Raw genomic sequence first — 18671 nt, 5'->3', positions numbered from 1 at the left:
TCCCGCTCGCCCCGAGTGTTCTCCGGCTCCCGCTTTGTTGCCCAGGCTTGTTTCTGCCCGGGGCGCGCCGCCGGCCCAGTGCCAGGTCACGTGCGTTAGTGACAACCTCTCGCAGGGCGGCCCCGGGGGCCCCCGCACAGCGGATTGGTCGGCCTGGGACTGGCGCGGCTCGGGGCGGAGCCGGGAAGCCGATCAGCTGTTCCCAGAGCTGCACAACAACAAAAGGACCCGGACGGGCCGGCGGCCGCCAGGGCAGCGACCGCAGCGCAGGAGCCGGGCCCGCCGCAGCTACCTCAGCGCCCGCCGCGCCGCTCGGCTCACGTAAGTGCGGGCGACACGGGCGGGAGGGCGGCGGTTCGTTGCCTGCTCTCTGACTTTCCTACCCGGCCCTCTCCCTACCGTGACGTGCACGGCGACACCTAGAACCTGCGGGTGACGGGAAACCTGCTCCGTTACCCCGAGACCCGCCCGGACCCCTCCTGACCTCGCGCATCACCGAACCTGCACCTGTGGGAAGAGCACTTCCCGTGGCTTCCGTCCTCATCAGTTTGATCGCTGGCACTTGGGGTGTGCTAGACACTGCTGTGGGTTCTAAGTACTTTATCTCAGACCGTCGCGACCGCCCTGTGAGGCCCCAACTTTGCTTATTTAAGCAGAGGAAACTTGGAGGCACAACGAAATTAATTTTAGGGCCACACAGCTAATTAAAAGGAAGCAGTGTTTACTATCTGCAGCGGGATTTCACGTGCAATTCCTTCATTTTGCTTCTACTTTCACGGTATGTTTACTCCGTGTAAAAGTTCAGAGTAGATTAAGGGGGAACCCCTTTCCACCTGTAACTCCTAAAGACTAAGGCGTTCCTGGCTGAAAGAGCCCTTTCAGAATGCTGAGTAGTTTTGAGAGAGAGGAGTGACTCTTGGGTCTTTGGACAGACATCCTAACAAATGCCCCAAGATCTTGAAATCACATGCTTGGTGGTGATTGTAATACTTTACATTGGCAGGTGTGAAAACACCAGGCAGCTTGCGCAGCCTCAGCCACTATAATTTTCAAAGTCCTTGCTGGAAACTATGACCTACTAATTTTTGTAACCAGTTTCTCTAATTGTGGTGGTTTTTTTGGTTTTTTTTTTTTTTTTTTTTTTCTTTTTATCTTGTCTTTTATTCTTTTCTGCTCCCTGATGTATTTCTCTTGGGAATGACTGCTTTCAAAAGTTAGGGTTAACAAAGCAGGGAATTACCAACCTAAATAACTGCTCTCTGTTCACTGTTTCAGACTTCAGAACAGGATGTGGTAAGTCCATAGGGGAATAATCTCCTTGTAAATTAGCTTAATAGACAGAGGTGTAAGGAGCAACGATAACTTTCTTGGCTTGGTATTTTTGTAGTTCAAAATTGATTTTTAAATTACTTGAATCAAAGCCAAGGCTTGGTGGCTCAAGCCTGTAATTGCAGTACTGGAAAGGTGGCAGTGGGAGACTCGAGTTCAAGGCCAGCTCTTGTTTCTGACTAAAAGAACAAACCTTTGTATTAGCATCTGTGTTTTTCTGAACTGTAGGTTCTCTTCTTCTTCCATTATGTAGGTTCCAGGGATCACACTCGGCCTTGCCACCAGACACAGTGACATGTTGAGTTCTTTCTGGCCCACAAGTAATGGTTTTAAGGTTGCTTTTCAGTGATATGTTTAGCCAGCTGGTATTTCAAAACTGCATTCATCAAAGTTGTGGGTGCTTTTGTTGTTGTTTTTAATTTTAAAAATGTTTTTGGAGCCTCCTGCTGGCAGCCAAAACCACTGAGAAGTGCTAGTCTCTGAAGTTTTTAGAATCAGGCTGGAAGGAGCCTGAGGTCATGTGCAGGGAAAAGCAGGACACCAGACTGGAAGGATTCCTGCCCTACTGCTGCCCCAAGATACCAGCTCTCTTTGCTTTTTGGCAAGTTATTTTCATTTCATTCTGAGGCTCAGTTTCTTCATCACAGGACAGAGAAGTAAATATATCAACTGGCTATCACAAACCATAAGCATATTCATTCTCTCTCTCTCTCTCTCTCTCTCTCTCTCTCTCTCTCTCTCTCTCTCTCTCTCACACACACACACACACACACACACACTTGCCCTTTAAAGAAAAAAAATATAACTCCCACATGTGGTAGAAGGACCAAATTTCCAAGTTAAGTCCACACCATCTTTCCCTGGGTATGAATCTCAAACTGAGAGAAGTGCTGGCTGGTTAGTGGTGGCCCATGCTTTTAATCCCAGCACTAAAAAGGCAGGCAGATCTCTCAGTAGTTTGTGAGTAGTCTGGTCTTCAGAGTGAGTTCCAGGACAGCTAGAGCTACACAGAGAAACTGTCTCAAAACAAAAACAAAACAAAAAACTGAGAAAGGAATACCAAAAAGATCTTACAAATTAACTGCTCCACTGTAAATTCTAAAGGAGAATGCTTTACCCACAAGTAAACTCAGCCACTTTCTCTGTCCACAAAACATTTTTTTAACTCATGTGATAAACAAGATAAAATGTTAAATTTTAAGTATGACTTTTTAAAAACTATGCCTATAAGGAAAAAAAAACACACAACAACAAAAGGGGGGGGGTGCTGGAGAGATGGCTCAGCGGTTAAGAGCACTGGCTGCTCTTCCAGAGGTCCTGAGTTCAAATCCCAGCAACCACATGGTGGCTCACAACCATCTGTAATGGGATCTGCTGCCCTCTTCTGGTGTCTGAAGTCAGCGACAATGTACCCACGTACATGAAATAAATAAATAAATCTAAAGCAAAGCAAAACAAAACAAAACAAAACAAACAAACAAAAAACTGGAAAATGGGCCAGATGCTAACAATGATTGAATAAAGTGGTGGAAGAGAATTAATCCACCCTCATGTTCTCAACTTCTATGCTGTGGTTTTGTTCATCTTAGAGATTAAAAAAAAGATACCATTTATTTTTTGTAATGGAGGATTGAGATATTTTAAAGCAAGTAAGAAGTAATGGGTAATCTGACTTGATCAATACTTGGGCCCAGATAATTTGTTTCTATTTCCTACCTAGAGGCTTCCAAGTACCTAAGAACAACAGGCTGCTTCATCCTGCTTCTCTTGCCTCATTGCTAAATTCCAAAGCTATTTTTGTCAGTCTGTCCTCTTGGGATTCATGTTTTCTCTGAGCTTTCACTGTTTTCCTACTGCCCTAGAGTTGTGAGTATCAGTCAGTGACCATACAAGCCTGCTCCCCTCTCGGAGCTACCATCTCTAGGTGGGTGTCAAAAGGAATAGTGACTGTTATGAAGGGACATTTTCATATGGAAGGACAGGGTGTTAAAAGTTTAGGAAGAGTTTTTAAAGGTATTTAATTGTTACCCCCCACACACATGTACAGGAAGACTAGACAGACAGATGAGGGAGCATGCATGTCGGTACTTGCAGAGGCCGGAAGAGGGCATGGGGTCCTTTGGAGCTAGAGTTAAAGGCAGTTGTGAGCCACCTGTGGGTGATGGGCAGCAAAACTTTTGTAGGGAAGCAAACACTCTTAACTGCTTACCTATCTCTTCAGCTCCTAGGATTTTTTTTTTTTTTAACACAACAGCAATGTTCTATGTGGATCCTTAAATTTTTGGTACCTATGTTAACTGTCAAAAACATCATTACACTGATATATGAGTGATGTAAAATTATTGAGATATTTAATGTTTTCAGTACTGAATACTTTCCAATACATTCCAGTACATACCTTATATGAGTGGCATAATCAGATGCAAAGTTCTCACTGGAAATACTTAAAGCATATTTAGGGTCCCCCCCCCCAGTCCACAGTGGCTTTTTATTTATGCTTTACATTTTAAAAAAAGAATCTCAGGGGTTGGGGATTTAGCTCAGTGGTAGAGCGCTTGCCTAGCAAGCGCAAGGCCCTGAGTTCGGTCCCCAGCTCCAAAAGGAAAAAAAAAGAATCTCAGGGTTTTCCCTCCTGTAAGTTTTTGTCTTGCCTCTTCATGGTCCATGAGGTTTTTGCTTTAAGAATAGCTGATTGAGTATACAAGGGAGCAATTGGCTGGGCAAAGCTAAAACACTCCCTGCCTGGCTTTGTACTTGGTTGATAAAGTTACAGCTGACAAAGGAGGCTCACATGTGATAACTGTTCAGATGCAGTTAAAAGTTTTCTGAAGTATGACTCAAATACCAGTTTATTAGAGTGGTTAGAATTGAAAATTAAGGGATGGGTATTGTGTATACACCTTTAACCTCAGGAGTGAGAGGAAGTGGTAGGTGGCTTTCCTGAGTTTGAGGCTAGCCTGGTCTACAGCAAAAGTTCTGGGGTAGCCACATAAGAAGATCTACTTTTTATTAAAAAAAAACAACAACTAAATTGAGGGACTGGCAAGACAGTTAAGTGTGCACAGGTGCACGCACAAATGCAGACAGACAGGCAGACACACACACACACACACACACACACACACACACACACACACACACATATAAATACAAATTTTTAGCCAGGCAGTGATGGTGCATGTCCTTAATCCCAGCATTTGAGAAGTAGAGGCTGGAAGATTTGAGTTTGAGACCAGCCTGGTCTACAGAATGAGTTACACAGAGAAACCCTGTCTTGAAAGAAAAAATATTTAAGTTTTTAAACCAACAGAACAATTTTAAAAGTTAAGATTCCAGCAGGGCATGGTAGTGTATGCCTTTAATCTTGACACTCAGGAGGCAGAAGCAGATGGATCTCAGTGAGTTTAAGGCCAGCCTGGTCTACAAAGTGAGTTCCAGGACAGCTGTTACACAGAGAAACCCTGTCTCAAACTACAATCCTTCCCCTTCCCCCTCCACAAAGAAAATTCAGTGTCTTGGTCATGTCACAGTACTAAAATACACAAGATGGTTTTATCTGATGTATTTGGTGGCAGCCTTGCTATTGGATGTGACTCTCTAGCACCTGGTTGTCCCTGGCAACACCTACAGAAGGTAGTGACAGAGAACTTCATATAGTTAGGCTACCCTCATATCAGGATTGGATATTGTGGGCCCTCGTTGAAGCAATTCTGCCCATTTCTCCTGTTTTTTTGTTTGTTTGTTTTTGTTTTTTTTACAGTGAGCCTAAGGCTCACAAGGATTAATTCACACAACTCCAGCTACCTATGATAGTGCCAGAGTTGCCCTGCTGGTTTCTAGGCTAGCAGTCATCTCTTTCAGGATTCCATTCTGAGCACTTCTCAAGGCTCCCAGATGTGTTATGGAAATACCAGCAGTCACTCTATGAGCTGAAGATGAATTCTTTCCTTCCCCATGCTCATTCTTGCAGAGAAATGTGACATCTGGAAATGGCCTCCCAACTTTAAGAAACCAAGAGTATGACTTGTGCTGTATCTCACAGCTATTGTTAGGAGCAGCATGTTTGTGGAGTCCAGATATTACAAGCATAGCCCTGGATTTGGCTGTAGCTAAAGGGGGGGGGGTAGTTTGCAGTTGCCCCAGTATCCTTGATCTAACCATATTTTGTGGCTTGTAGTCACAATTGTGCCTGAGTCCAAGTGCCAGCTTGTCCCAAGGCTCTCACTCAGGATCACTGAAGAATTCTCCTGTGAGGTTTTCTCCATTCCACAGGAGCTCTAGTAAATTAGAGCATATAGCCTTAATAATCAGGCTTTCTCAGCCCATTCAGCACAGTTGTACTTGGACTGATATTTGCTCTCATAACAAAGATAAATTGGGAAAATTTGAAAGTATTTTTTAAAGGTTTATTTATTTTATGCATATAAGTAACTGTAGCTGTCTTCAGACGCACCAGAAGAGGACATAAGATCTCATTACAGATGGTTGTAAGCCACCATGTAGTTGCTGGGAATTGAACTCAGGACCTCTGGAAGAGCAGTCAGTGCTCTTAACTGCTGAGCCATCTCTCCAGCCCTTGAAAGTATTTTTACTCCCCATTTCTTACATGCTCAAAACCCTTCATGTATACCCAACCTCATAATGACTCATCCTTTGGGTCAGGCAGACTGCACAGTCAATTTTTTTTTCTATAATTTCTCTTGATTTCTTTAGTCTGCAGTCCTCACAATCTGATCATGTTGTTTCCCAGACAGATTCAAAAAACTGGTTATGCAAGTGATATTTCCTGTTTACCCACTTTTAATAATTAATGGCCGAGGGTGATGTATTACAACCACAAAGTGTCTTGATGTCATGTTTTCAGATGTTTTACCCTTATATGCAAATAGTTGTGGTAGTGTAGTCTATAAAAGAGGGTGGACCCAGATGTTTTAGCTGCACAGCTCACCTGTTCTTTAAAGATGATTTTGAAAGTGAGCTGGACATTGTATCTAATGTATGTAATCTTAGCTGATGCAGAAAGATCACTGTTTCAAACCAACCTGGACTAGCGCTAGAGTGAGACACTGTCCAAAGCAAAACAGCCTATTTGTCATTCTTGTTGTGCTGACATCTCCTAAATTTGTATTCCTGGATAAACCCACACCCCAAACTTGTATTCTACTGCCTAACATCTCTAACATGATACATTCCCCGAACTCAGCATAGCAGTAGCATCCATCCTGTACTTTGTGTGGTATTCCTGCCTTTAATGATCCCACTAAAACTCGACTTTTCTGGAAACCTGGTTCTTCCTGACCACCCCTCCCCACTCTTATTCTGAGACAGCATTTCTGTGTAGCCTTAGCTGTCCTGGAACTCATTCTGTAGATCAGGCTGGCCTTGAACTCCTGAGAGATCCACCTGCCTCCGCCTCCTGAGTGCGGGGATTAAAGGCATGGCCATCACTGCCAGGTTTTTTTTTTTAGGATTTTTGTTGTTGTTGTTTTTAAAATAACATTTCACTATGTACCCCAAGCTGGCCAAAAAATTCTGAGTTTCTAGTCACAATCTAAGGTGAAAGATAGATATCTCCAAACCTGGGGTTCTTGACTTTGTCTTTTTTTATTTATTTTTTGTATATGACTACACTACTGCTGTCTGAGGACCAGCTAGTATTCCTTCTGCTACATCCATAATTGCATTAGTTCCACTTTCTATGTGATTCTTTTTCACTGCTGTGCCCCCTTGTGTCCAGTACTATGCCTTATACATAGTAGGTACTCACTAAATATCTGTAGAGTAACAATTGATCTGTCCAGGGAACTTTGAGTCAGGAAAGCAAAGATATTCTTGAGAAAATAAAAATTATTCTTGATGTGTGTTGAGTTGACTATGCTATCAGGTAGCCAGGTAGAAACTGGAATTATAACTCTACTTTGTGCTTAGATGAAATAAACTGGGTTTTGTCATTTAGAACTCACCACAACCACCTAAGGTAGGAGCCATTATCAATTGAAGTTGTGTAGCACATGTGTGGGGGTTGGAGTTTAAGTATAAGTTGGTTCTCTCCTTCTACTGTGTTGGTCCCAGGGATAAAACTTCAATCATTAGGCTTAGAAGCAAGTGCCTTTACCCATTGAGCTATCTCACTGGCTTATCTTCCTAAGCCCCCCACCCCAGATTTATTTTATGTGTATAAGTGTCTTACCTGCATGCATGTATATGTACTATGTGTGTGCCAGGTGCCCTCTGGGATCAGAGAGGGTGTCAGAACTCCTGGAATTAGAGTTAACAGATGGTTGCAAGCCACTATGTAGGTGCTGGGAAATGAACTGGTCATCTGCAAGAACAACACATGGTCTTAACCATATTGTCTCTCCAGCTCCATCTACTTAAGATTTAAAGTGAGAAAGGGGGGAGTTGTTTTAAAAACTAAACTATGCTGTTCTCACAAGTTTTGAATATAAGGCACACTGAAAGGCATACATAATGAGTACAAAACAGCAGGACAGTAGGGAAGGAAACGACAGCTTGGCATGATGGTGGAAGCAAAAGACTGAAGTAAGGGCCAACCTTATCTCCAAAAATAAAAAACAATCTCACAACAAATAATAAATAGCTATCTTCTTCTGTTTTATTTTAGGGATGATGACTCTTCCTGCTCCTCACCTAAGCTGAAAAAACACTGTGCACTTTAATTTCCCGCCTGTAACCTTGGGCCAGCTGAAGACAGGGTTTTGAAATCTCAGCTATAAAGATACCCAGCCAAAGTCTCATCTTGCCTTAACAATGTTTCAGAGACTGAATAAAATGTTTGTAGGCGAAGTCACTACTTCTTCCAGCCACGAGCCAGAATTTAGTGAGAAAGAAGATGATGAGTGGATTCTTGTTGACTTCATAGGTAAGGCATATGCAACAATTAATTGTCACAAGAAGTGGCATCCAGCAAACTATGTATCTGACAATAATCTTAAATACTGTTGATTCTCCTGCCTTCATTTCCCAAGACTATGATTATAGGCATACCGTAACACCACACCTGGCTCAGAAGTGGGAACTCCTGGGGCTGGAGGAAGGCTGTCAGTTAAGTGCTTCTGCACACATATACCTACTTCTTAGTACCCTCAAACATGAATGTGTACATACATACACAGAAAATGTGAACTCTTAGTTTTGTAACCTATAAAGCCTGGTCAGCACTTTGGTAGGAAACCCTCATATGAGCAACAGGAATCCACAGGGCTTATAATATGCTTATTTGGTAGACTAGAATGTCCAAAGCCATTCTTCAATGTCTGTGTAATGAAGAGATTGGAAATTGCAACTGTTTCAAGCAAATATAAATGCCTGTGTGAGCACCTGTTAATATAGTATTGTCTTTTTTTCTGTGTTGCGACCTTGATGGGTGACTCCACATATGCATTGTGGGTCACAATCTAGATACCTGCACTGGTTTCTCAGCAGAAGAGGAGGAGGAAGATGAAGACATTGGTGAAGAGTCCTCAGCAGAGCACACTTCTGTCTTCTCCTGTTTACCTACATCTTTGGAGTGCTTGGCTGACACCAGCGATTCCTGCTTCCTTCAGTTTGAGTCCTGTCCAATGGAGGAGAGCTGGTTCATCACTCCTCCCCCATGTTTTACAGCAGGGGGATTAACCACTATCAAAGTGGAAACAAGTCCTATGGAAAACCTTCTCATTGAACATCCCAGCATGTCTGTCTATGCTGTGCACAACTCCTGTCCTGGTCTCAGTGAAGCTAGCTGTGGGAACGATGACTATAACTCAAGTGGTCCCAGGTATGGTACAAGCACTTCGCTCTGCCTAAGTGATCTGCTAAGCAAAAGTTTCATTTCTACACAGAACACAGCTAAGGCTTTAGAAGACATGAAACTAAGTGTGCTAGAAATGTACTTAAGTAACTTGGGCTATAAATGCAACATTCAGGTCAAGATTGCGTTTTATAAGGTTATTAATTGTAGCATGGCTCAGTTGTATAATAGCCATTTCGTTTATAAAATCATGCTACTGGTGGGAAATAAAAAGACTAGTATTTCTGATAAGTATATTAGAATGTAATTCTGGTATATTATAGACCAGATTATTTAGGGTATCAAATTCCCCTCAAACATTTATTTTCTTCTACATATTCTTAGCTAAGTCATCTTAAATGGTGCTTAATCTTGAAAATCCAAGCATTTGTTCCAAAGACTGCCCTCAGATTTCAGAAGTGATGTTCTGTTACATGATAGTCCAAAATGGAGAGAGTTGAAGGAAGTGTAAGCTCAGGGAAGGGAAGTCAGTTAGGACTAGTGTGTTCCAAATCAACCTTCCAGATACTTAGTGGCCTTAATTAAGAGAGCATTCTCAAGAATACATCTGAGATGATTCTCACTTACAAAAAACAAGTCCCCTCTCTCCATTTCATCTCCATTTCAGTCTGACTAGTTCATCATGCGTGTCCATGGAACATGCCCTGTAACATCAAAGCATGTTGAGTGTTGGCCACTGATTATTCCTTCTTGTAGGTAGAGGATTCAGGTAAGTCTGGATCCTTTGGAGTATGCGCTGTTGTCTGAAGGGTTTGGCATGGTTTAGGCTGTGGCTCCACTGGACCACGCTCTAGCTATATGGAATATAAATAAAGCCCAGGCAGTGCTAACCTTTCTAGAATTACTACCCTCTTAAGTCCCAATATAACAGATGCATTTTAGCAAGGCTAAATATATTTCTTCTTTCTTGGACCAAGACAAAAATCATGCCTTTATACAGTCACAAAATACCAGGCATAAACTGGGTCTTCAAGTGGCACTTGATTGAAAGCCATAATTTTGCTGAGTAAAGTGTTTTCAGCATCCCAACTAAAATTTAAAAGATAACTTGTTTATGCTGATTTAATTGCTTTATAGTTGCTTTAAGCATTTCTTCAGTTAACAGTTCTTCCCTGCTGATTCAGACTCACCTCTGTGGAGTCCATGCAACAATTTGACACGATTAGGGCCTAGACCGATGGCTCAGTTGTTAAGAGCGTGGCTGCTGCTCTTTCATTTGACTCGAGTTCAATTCCCAGAATCCATATGGCGGCTCGTGACTACACCTCTAGCCCCTGAGGATGATGCTATCTCCTGGCCTCTATGACTACTGCAGGCATGTGGTGCAGGTTTAAAAGCAGGCAAAACATTTATACACACAAATGAATAAAATCTCAAAAAAATTTATACACAGAAAAAAAACATGGTTAACAAAATATCATTTTAAATTTTATTTACTGGCATTTGATACTTTTCAGTACTAAAGTATGTGTGTGTGTATAATTGGCAGCTTTGCAAAGTAACAGGTTACAGCAGATATTCATTGCTGAAAATTTAAATATGCAGAAATGACACCCTCACAACCCACAGATGACTACTATTAACACCCAGGTATATCCTAGGTTGTTTTCACTATATGGGCTCATACCAGTAACTATTTGCCCACACTTTGAACCCAACTAGGGCATGCTTTTTATACTATTTTCTTAATGCATACGCATAGAGTAGAACTAAAAGATACCATTAAGAAATTAATAGAGGGTTGGGATGCAGTGCTGTGGGAGAGTGTTTCAAATCACATTCTAATCTTCTCCATAAGAACCTAGCCCTAGAGTATTTCATGAGCTTTATTAAACCAGCATCTGTGTACTGTATCTATCTAGGACTAAGTGTTTGTAACTTGATGCCACAAGAATTTAGGTTTCCATTCCTATGTCATAAATGAATTATCAAAGGCCAGACATGGTGATATGTGATTATAATCCCAGCATTTAGGAGAGTGAGGCAGAGGAGGCTCACTAGTGTAAGAACAGCTTTCGGAATACACAGTGAGACACTCTCAAAAGGGATATACGTGTGTGCATGTTTCTAAATCAAGGCAGAATCAAGTGTTACTGAAATGGCAAGACTTTATAGAGTAAACAATCCTTAGTTCCTGAGCAAGCAATAAACCCTGTCCTTCCACAAATTACTTTTACTCTGTCCTCAGGGATATCCGTGTAACCCAACATGAGTATGAAAGTAAGTACTTATAATGGCTTTGGAATGTATGTTTTATTGCATCTTAGACTCTATTAATATTGTTTGTGAAAGTTTATGAGCAACCATAATTTTAAGTAATATGTCTTCAGTTGCCCATAGTAAATCAGTCTTATTAAAGAAAAATGACCATGTCCAGTAATAAAATTAAAATCGCATTTTAAATCTTACTAGTGATTTAATAGTTCACCATTTAACATTTGTAGGGCCAGAAAAAGCTGCTTATAAGACTCACGGGCACAGAGTAAGTATGTTTACTTTGGGACCATATGATCTGTGTTATCAGTTTGAGCAGGGAGACCAGGAATTCAAATGCCCGCCTTCAAAAAAAAAACAAAAAACACTGAGTTTATATTAGCTTTTGTTCTATTTGCTTGTTTCTTTCTTTTTTCTTTTGTTTTTTTCCCTGCTACTAGGGATCAGGCAAGCAGAGGGCCTTGTACATACTGGTCAAGCATTCTACCATTGAGCTGCATCTGAACCGACTGTTAATTTCTTAGTGGGATCTTTTATTTCTACTGTGTGTGTACATGTACATGCATGCATACGTATAGTTTCCTCTGATCATCTTAGACAAAACATGTAACTACCCTTCCTGAATAAAATAGCTGGTGGTAAGAGTCTTACAACTCAGACTGATATAGCTCGGTTTATAGAGTGCTTGCCTAGTGTACAAGAAAACTTAGGTTCGGGTTGGGGATTTAGCTCAGTGGTAGAAAGGCCCTGGGTTAGGTCCCCAGCTCCAAAAAAAAAGAAAGGAAAAAAAAAAAAAAAAAAAGAAAACTTAGGTTCAGCTGCCAGTGAATAAATTGGATGTGGTGGTGCACACTGTAAACCCAGACCTCGAGGGCTGAGCACAAGCGGGAGAATCAGAAGTTCAAGGCCATTCCTGGCTACATAGACAGCTTGAAGTTACCTGGATAGAATAACCTATCTCAGGAATTGTCTTTATCCTCACAGTTGTACCGAGAATGGAGCTAACTGGTAAAGTATTTGTCAACTGTGCAAGAAGTCTGAGATCAGTACACAGCATTGCAGACAATGAACTTTGTTATTTGTTAATATAGTTTATACTAATTCAACCTGATTGGTAGAAAACACAACAATCTTACTATATACAACCATTTTAAGATACAGGGTTTTTGGTTAGGTTTTGGTTTGGGCGACAGAGTTTCTTTCTCTGTGTAGCCCTGGTTGTCCTGAAACTAACTCTATAGACCACAGACCACACTGACTTCAAATTCAGAGATCCAGCTGCCTCTGCCTCCTGAGTGCTAGGATTAAAGGTGTACACTACCATAACCGGCAGCATAAATAAAAAAGCTGTTGTGTGTGTAATAGGCATTGACCTCTTACCTAGAAAATGGTGGAATGTCCTTATGTACATTTCTATGAGATAGGGTCACATGTTACCTAGGATATTTTACTTGTAGCCAGAAATCATCTGTGAAGCTACGTTAGTATATATGCTTTTGACCAAATAAAATATTTTATGATAAGAATGAAATAGATATCTTCAAAATAGTCAAAAGCTGGGTGTGATGATTCACACTGGTAATTCCAGCATATGGGAAGCTGAGGCAAGAGGATCAGTAACTCAAGGCCAGTGTTAGCTATATAAGAAATTGAAGGCATCCTAATCTACATGAGATTCTGTCTCAGAAAACTAAAGAGAATTGCAGGTGTTCAATAGACATCAGTTCTCCTGGAGAACCACCTTAAGTTCATTCAGAGTATGAAGCAAACTTCTATTTTTTTTTTTAAAGATTTATTTTATTCATATGTGTACACTGTAGCTGTCTTCAGATACACCAGAAGAGGGCATCGGATCTCTTAACAGATGGTTGTGAGCCACCATGTGGTTGCTGGGAATTGAACTCAGGACCTCTGGAAGAGCAGTCAGTGCTCTTAACCGCTGAGCCATCTCTCCAGCCCCCAAAGCGCACTTTTTAATATACAGCCCATTTAGCCATCTCTGGACAATACAGTCTATGTTTCTATTAAAAATTAATCGTTCATCTAGGAGTTATGACACACTAAAACTTGGGAGGCCAAAGGAGGAAGATGGTAAATTTGAGGGTAGTCTGGACTCAATAACAAGACCCTACCTCAAAGACAATAATAAACAGTTGATTGATTCTCCCTTTGACCACTCTCAGCAAATAAAGTCACAAAATATAAATCTGTCCATCAGCCATGAGACAACAAGTTCTTACCCACCCATAGACAAATGAGTGTAAAAATCAAATTACTAAGTAACTTTTTCGTAAGATGCTGTTATCGACTCGCCTCCCTTTGGTCTGTTTCAGAATGGAAGCCCAGAGTGAACTGGGGACGCACATTCACTGCTGTGTTGCAGCGCTTGCTGCTCAGGCAACCTTTTTGGAACAACCCAAGAGTTTTCGCCCTTCCCAATGGATAAAAGGACACAGTGAAAGACAGTCTCTGAACAGAAATGGCCTCCGTCGCCAGAACCTTACCAGGGATTACCACACTCGACAAATGAAGCACAGTGGCTGGGTGGTTCACCAGCCCTGCCCACGCCAGTACAATTACTGAGAAGGCTGAGTTATGTTGGTTGGCTTCCTTAGGTTTTGTGCATATGTATTGGATGTATGTGCATACAATCAAAGTGCTGCCTCTTTCCAGCCAACTGAAGACCAATTGCTTAGTGTATCGGTGTGTTTAGACACTATCACAACCAGATTTTTGTGCTGTGTATCACATAATGCCTTGCTCCTGACAATTACTTTTAAAAATCCTTTTCAGAATATTTTTGGAAACATATCAATACAGTGACAGTGTTTGGGGTTGTCTTTAAGTACAATAAGGTATATATATATGAGTTAGCATCTTAAGGACATTTCTCACCCCAAGTATAAGAATAGGCATCTTCTCAATTTCCTTTATTTTGTATTATTTAATCTTTTGTGTAAGCAAAAATTTATTCTCAGGGTCAGCCATATACTTTATTGACCAGTACTTGATAGTCTTTTCTGTATATAATGAGTACATTTTTACACTAACACGAGCATTAACAGGTGATTTTTTTCTTTTTCTTTTTGCCATGGATATAATGGAATTAATGGCTGAACTTACCTTTGAAAGAAAACTTGACATATTTCTGTATGTATGGTTCTACCCCCCCACCCACCCCGGATTAAGTCATTGCAGTTCATTGTGGAATTCAGGTACATTAACTTTGGTGAACAACATTATTCAGTAATTCTGATGTGACTCCATGATATGGTACAAATACTACAGATGTTGTGGAGTAAAGCACTTGTTTCATATGCAAAGGGGAAAATCCGACCCATGAGATAGTGTTTGGAATCTGTTTGTAGATAATGAGAAGAGCAGTCAGTATTTGGAGATGTCTAGAGTTTTAACTGCCAGCTTAGTTGAAAATGCACAAGTGTGTGCCCAGGCACTCAGTGACTAGATGCTCATGTCTGCCACAAGACAGGGAGGGACACAGTGATAACTCCTCAGACATGGACCCTGTCCTCCCAAGCGATTTCTGGTGGCATCTGTTTATAGCACCCAAGTGAAGACTGATGGGTTCGTTTCCACAAGCTTTCATTTTTCAACTTCACAATATCTTTAACCACTTTGGCCTCTGTTTCCTCCACAGCAGGGGAGTAATAATACTTACCTTCCTCACAGAGTTGTGAGGATTATATACTGATGGGAGGTGGGGCTGTCAGAACTGAACTCTGTGAACTTCCAGGGTCTTTCTACTGAACCTAGTTGTGGGAAGCCTGACAGTTTCCTGCCATGGTTATTCTTCAGGGTTGGTGCTAATGAGGCTAGAGTGCAGGGCTCCACTCATATATACCAGTTAACGGCATGTAGAGGAAAGTCCATTTTCTTAACCTCTATCTGGTCAGTTCTTTTTAAAAGCAGTTTTGGTGGATTTTGATGAGCCAGCTATACTTTCTGGAAAATTAAACTCATATACAGCTTGAAGCGCATTCTACTGAGGACAGTACCATTGCCTATATATTCCAACTGCTCATTTCCCTAACCCCTCTGCAACCATAACTAAACATTTGTTTATTAAATAATTTCAAGGAAAAAAGATACTGTTATGTGAAGGATTATCCTTGAAGCAGCTTGATGCAGGGAGCCCTGAGAGACTTTCAGAAAGGAACAGTGCTCCCCTCTGACGAGGCTGGCGTTTAGAGCTGCAGTTAGATGTTGAAGGGTATTCTGAACAAACACTGGCTGTGATTAGGTGCCCGGATGTCTCTTTAGAACAAGGATCTAGATTTCTTCTTCCTTAATCCTTTTCCATACTGACTCCCCCTTTTATTTATTGGTTTTCTAATTAAGGGCCAAGTCGGTAAAGTTTGTTAAACTGAGAAGTTGTTTCTATCTGTTTTTATGGAGGTGTGCACATTTTATACTACAGCTGTTATAGGGTCATATGTTGGTAACTTGAAGTAGACCAGCTAAGTGTCTTCTGGACATGCTCTGAAAACATGTAGCTTTCCCCCTACTTCCTTACATCACATGCAAGCCGTGTCTCACAAACTGGAAGTTCAGCATCAGAATCTGTTTGGCCAGTATGAACTGGTTTGTGTATTAAAATACAGTGGGTTTTTTTTCCCCCACCACATTTATTCATCCCTTAAGTACACTTACATCTCTGTTAGTTACTGACTTTTCATTTGCTTTGTCTATGCTTGGGGTTTTTTCCTGAAAACCAGCAAACAAATCAATTATTGGGATTTTTTTTCCCCTTTGGGGGTAAGATTACCACACCACATATCTTAAGTAGGTAACACACTGGTTTTTGTCTGAGAATCTAAAGTTTATGTCTAAACTTGGCACTTATAAGAACTGAAGAAAAAGGTTACGTATCTCATTTGAAGTTCTTAGTCATTAGGTGTTTTGTTAGGCAATTACTGTGTGTTAGCTACAAGTCTAATAACACAACGATATTAACCTGTTAAGCATTTTTTGGAAACATGGCCAAAATTGCATTTTGAGTTGATTACTCATTATCCCCATCACCATCATTTTGCTGTTATACCTGCTAGTGGTTTACAGTGTTCTTCAATGCGCTGAAAGTACAAGCAGTAAAAAGATCCCAAGAGTTGAGGATGTAGCTTAGTGGTAGAGGATTTGCCTAGCATGTGCAAGGTCCTGAGTTCCATCCCCAGCACTGTAAGACAAAAACAAAAAGAAGCAAGACTCCAGAATTTAGTAGCACTGACCATTTCTAAACTGATAGCTTTCAAAGTCTGGAATACATGGTGTGCATCAGCTATCTGGGGTCTTATTTTTTAGCTTTTACCACATTCCCCAAAGCTTGTGTTTTATGTTAAACATTATAGAATGTGTATTTTGTTAATTACTATTTCCTGGGTTATATTCCGCACTGTATATAGGTACTTAGCTCGCCATATTTATCTTTGTGATAATCTGTATTTGTACGGTTGGATAGGTGGGGAATTTTTTGCAGAAATGCACAAAGATTGGATTTTACTTCCCACTGCAGGAAGTTCAAAACAAAACAGAACATTAGCTTACTGTATATTTTTCCAATTTCCAGCAGACTGTTCTTTTTTATTAGTTCTTTGGTTTTAGCAAAGAATGCTTACTTAAAAGTTGCGAGGGCTCATATGCCTGGCTATTGTTTTTGCTTCTCAAATCTGCACAGGTTTACAGTCTTTGCTTTTGTTAAAAGTCTGAATTGCTTTGCTATTTGCTCCGTCCTCACAGAGGCATTCAGTCTCTGTATACTCTTAAAAGAAGGAAAAGCAAGGGAGGGTATCTTCTTTATTCTCATTTTCTTTGAGTTGTTAACAAAAATAAGTATGAAGGACTACAACTAGAAGATAGACATTTAAATGAATTTAAATAGACTAATGGAAAGTTTTTACCTTTTTCTTTCTGTTTTAGAGACAGTTAAAAGACTGCTCCTTGTTCTAGGAGATACTAGTGTATGCTATGGTTGCCTTGAAATTATCCTTTATTTTTTTAAGGCCTATAGATACTATTACCTTTAAAGTCTTTAAAGTAGGTAGGTTCATGCCATCAGCCTCTGATGTATTATAAATGGCAACCTACCTTCTTCTTCTGTTAAAATTGTATGAACACCTGTCTACTTAACAAACTTACATGTATGACAGTGTTGTCTACTTTGTCACAGGCCAGTTTCTTTTGAAATGTGACAGCAATTCAAGTGGCTTAGGTGCAGAGAGATACCAAGAATAGATGCAGAGGCAGGAATAGGTGCAGAAGCAACAGGAAGTTGTTTTTTTCTTTTTTAAAAAACTGGCAACAGTATCCTTTATGTGGAAGAAAAGTTACTATTCAGAAGAAGGCAGCTTAAATGGATGATTTCTGTGTATCATTGATAAATTTCCTTATGATATTAAAAAATGTTTCTAATTGTTAAATGCCCATTTTGGCTTTATACTAGCCTGACGTTTTAGTATTGTTTTCTAGATGGACTTATAAAAACCAAACAGTGCTTGGTGAGGGTAGAGGTGTGCATTTGGGGGTCTCAGGTGTGTGTGTGGTTTGTTTTCCTCCAGAAGTTTTGAACTTTAATCAATAATTATGTGTGTTATTTTTAAGAAGTGGCTTTATTTGTTTCTCTAGTAAAATTGTGAACACATTTGCCTTGTGAAGGCAGGACATGAGTTATGGATTCTGAAAAGTATTGTAGGTTGTACTATGTGCCTTCTTAATGTGTTTATGGGCACAATATTTTCTCTCATCAACTTGAAACTTAAAAGGGACATTTTGGTTAGAATATATACTGTACATCAATCTATGCATAAATGGCAGCTTGTTTTCTTGAGCCACTATCTGTTTTTCTTTTTTTTATAAAATTTTTATACTGATTGGGTCAGAGATGGTCAGTTTTATACAGAATGAACAGCACAGCACTTTGCCAAAAAACATGTAGCATTGCTTAAACATTGTGTAATAACCCAAGTTCTTTGTAATGGGTTTGGTAGTACATTTTGCACTGCCCAGAGTTACAGTTTTTTAATCTGTCAGTAAATAAAATGTCCTTTAACTTAGCATGTATCAGATTCTTTTATCTTCATGGTCACTGCTGTTTAGCATTGCTGTGCACAAAGTTGTTTGATATGCGCTGTGAATGTTTCTTTTAAAGGCATGTTGCTGAACATTGAAATCTCAATATTCAGTAACTGCTGGGGCAGAAGCATTGTTGCAAGTACAAGGCTAGCTTGGGCAACATAGCAAAGCCCTGTCTTCTTTTTAAAAAAAAAGCCTTAGTTCACACATACATATTTACATTACACAC

At 40.5% G+C, this 18671-nt stretch overlaps 1 protein-coding gene across 3 annotated transcripts; it reads left to right on the top strand.

Moving 5' to 3' along the window:
* Positions 1 to 209: 209 nt before the first annotated feature.
* On the top strand, positions 210 to 18423 carry Tp53inp1 (tumor protein p53 inducible nuclear protein 1). Of its 3 annotated transcripts, XM_032906002.1 has the most exons (5): positions 210 to 321; positions 7955 to 8212; positions 8752 to 9109; positions 11587 to 11624; positions 13690 to 13798. In XM_032906002.1, the coding sequence occupies exons 2-4, from the start codon at positions 8101 to 8103 to the stop codon at positions 11606 to 11608; spliced, it is 492 nt and encodes a 163-aa protein (XP_032761893.1). In that variant the 5' UTR covers positions 210 to 321; positions 7955 to 8100; the 3' UTR covers positions 11609 to 11624; positions 13690 to 13798. The 3 variants fall into 3 exon arrangements, with proteins under 3 accessions (XP_032761893.1, XP_032761877.1, XP_032761885.1); XM_032905986.1 differs by lacking the exon at positions 11587 to 11624 and having other exon boundaries at positions 13690 to 18423; XM_032905994.1 differs by lacking the exons at positions 210 to 321; positions 11587 to 11624 and adding an exon at positions 386 to 778 and having other exon boundaries at positions 13690 to 18423.
* The last annotated feature ends 248 nt before the right edge of the window (positions 18424 to 18671 follow it).

The sequence above is a fragment of the Rattus rattus genome, chromosome 1 (assembly GCF_011064425.1).
Source record: "Rattus rattus isolate New Zealand chromosome 1, Rrattus_CSIRO_v1, whole genome shotgun sequence".
Classification (NCBI taxonomy): Eukaryota; Metazoa; Chordata; class Mammalia; order Rodentia; family Muridae; genus Rattus; species Rattus rattus.
Note: the sequence above shows the minus strand (reverse complement) of the source record. Positions and strands in the feature narration are given on the sequence as shown.

What these genes read in the sequence shown, in the direction of transcription:
- Tp53inp1 (XM_032905986.1), top strand. Translation starts at nt 8,101, where the DNA reads ATGTTTCAGAGACTGAATAAAATGTTTGTAGGCGAAGTCACTACTTCT. An exon ending in GATTCTTGTTGACTTCATAG is followed by an intron (nt 8,213 to 8,751) that starts GTAAGGCATATG and finishes GTCACAATCTAG; the next exon opens with ATACCTGCACTGGTTTCTCA. An exon ending in TATAACTCAAGTGGTCCCAG is followed by an intron (nt 9,110 to 13,689) that starts GTATGGTACAAG and finishes GGTCTGTTTCAG; the next exon opens with AATGGAAGCCCAGAGTGAAC.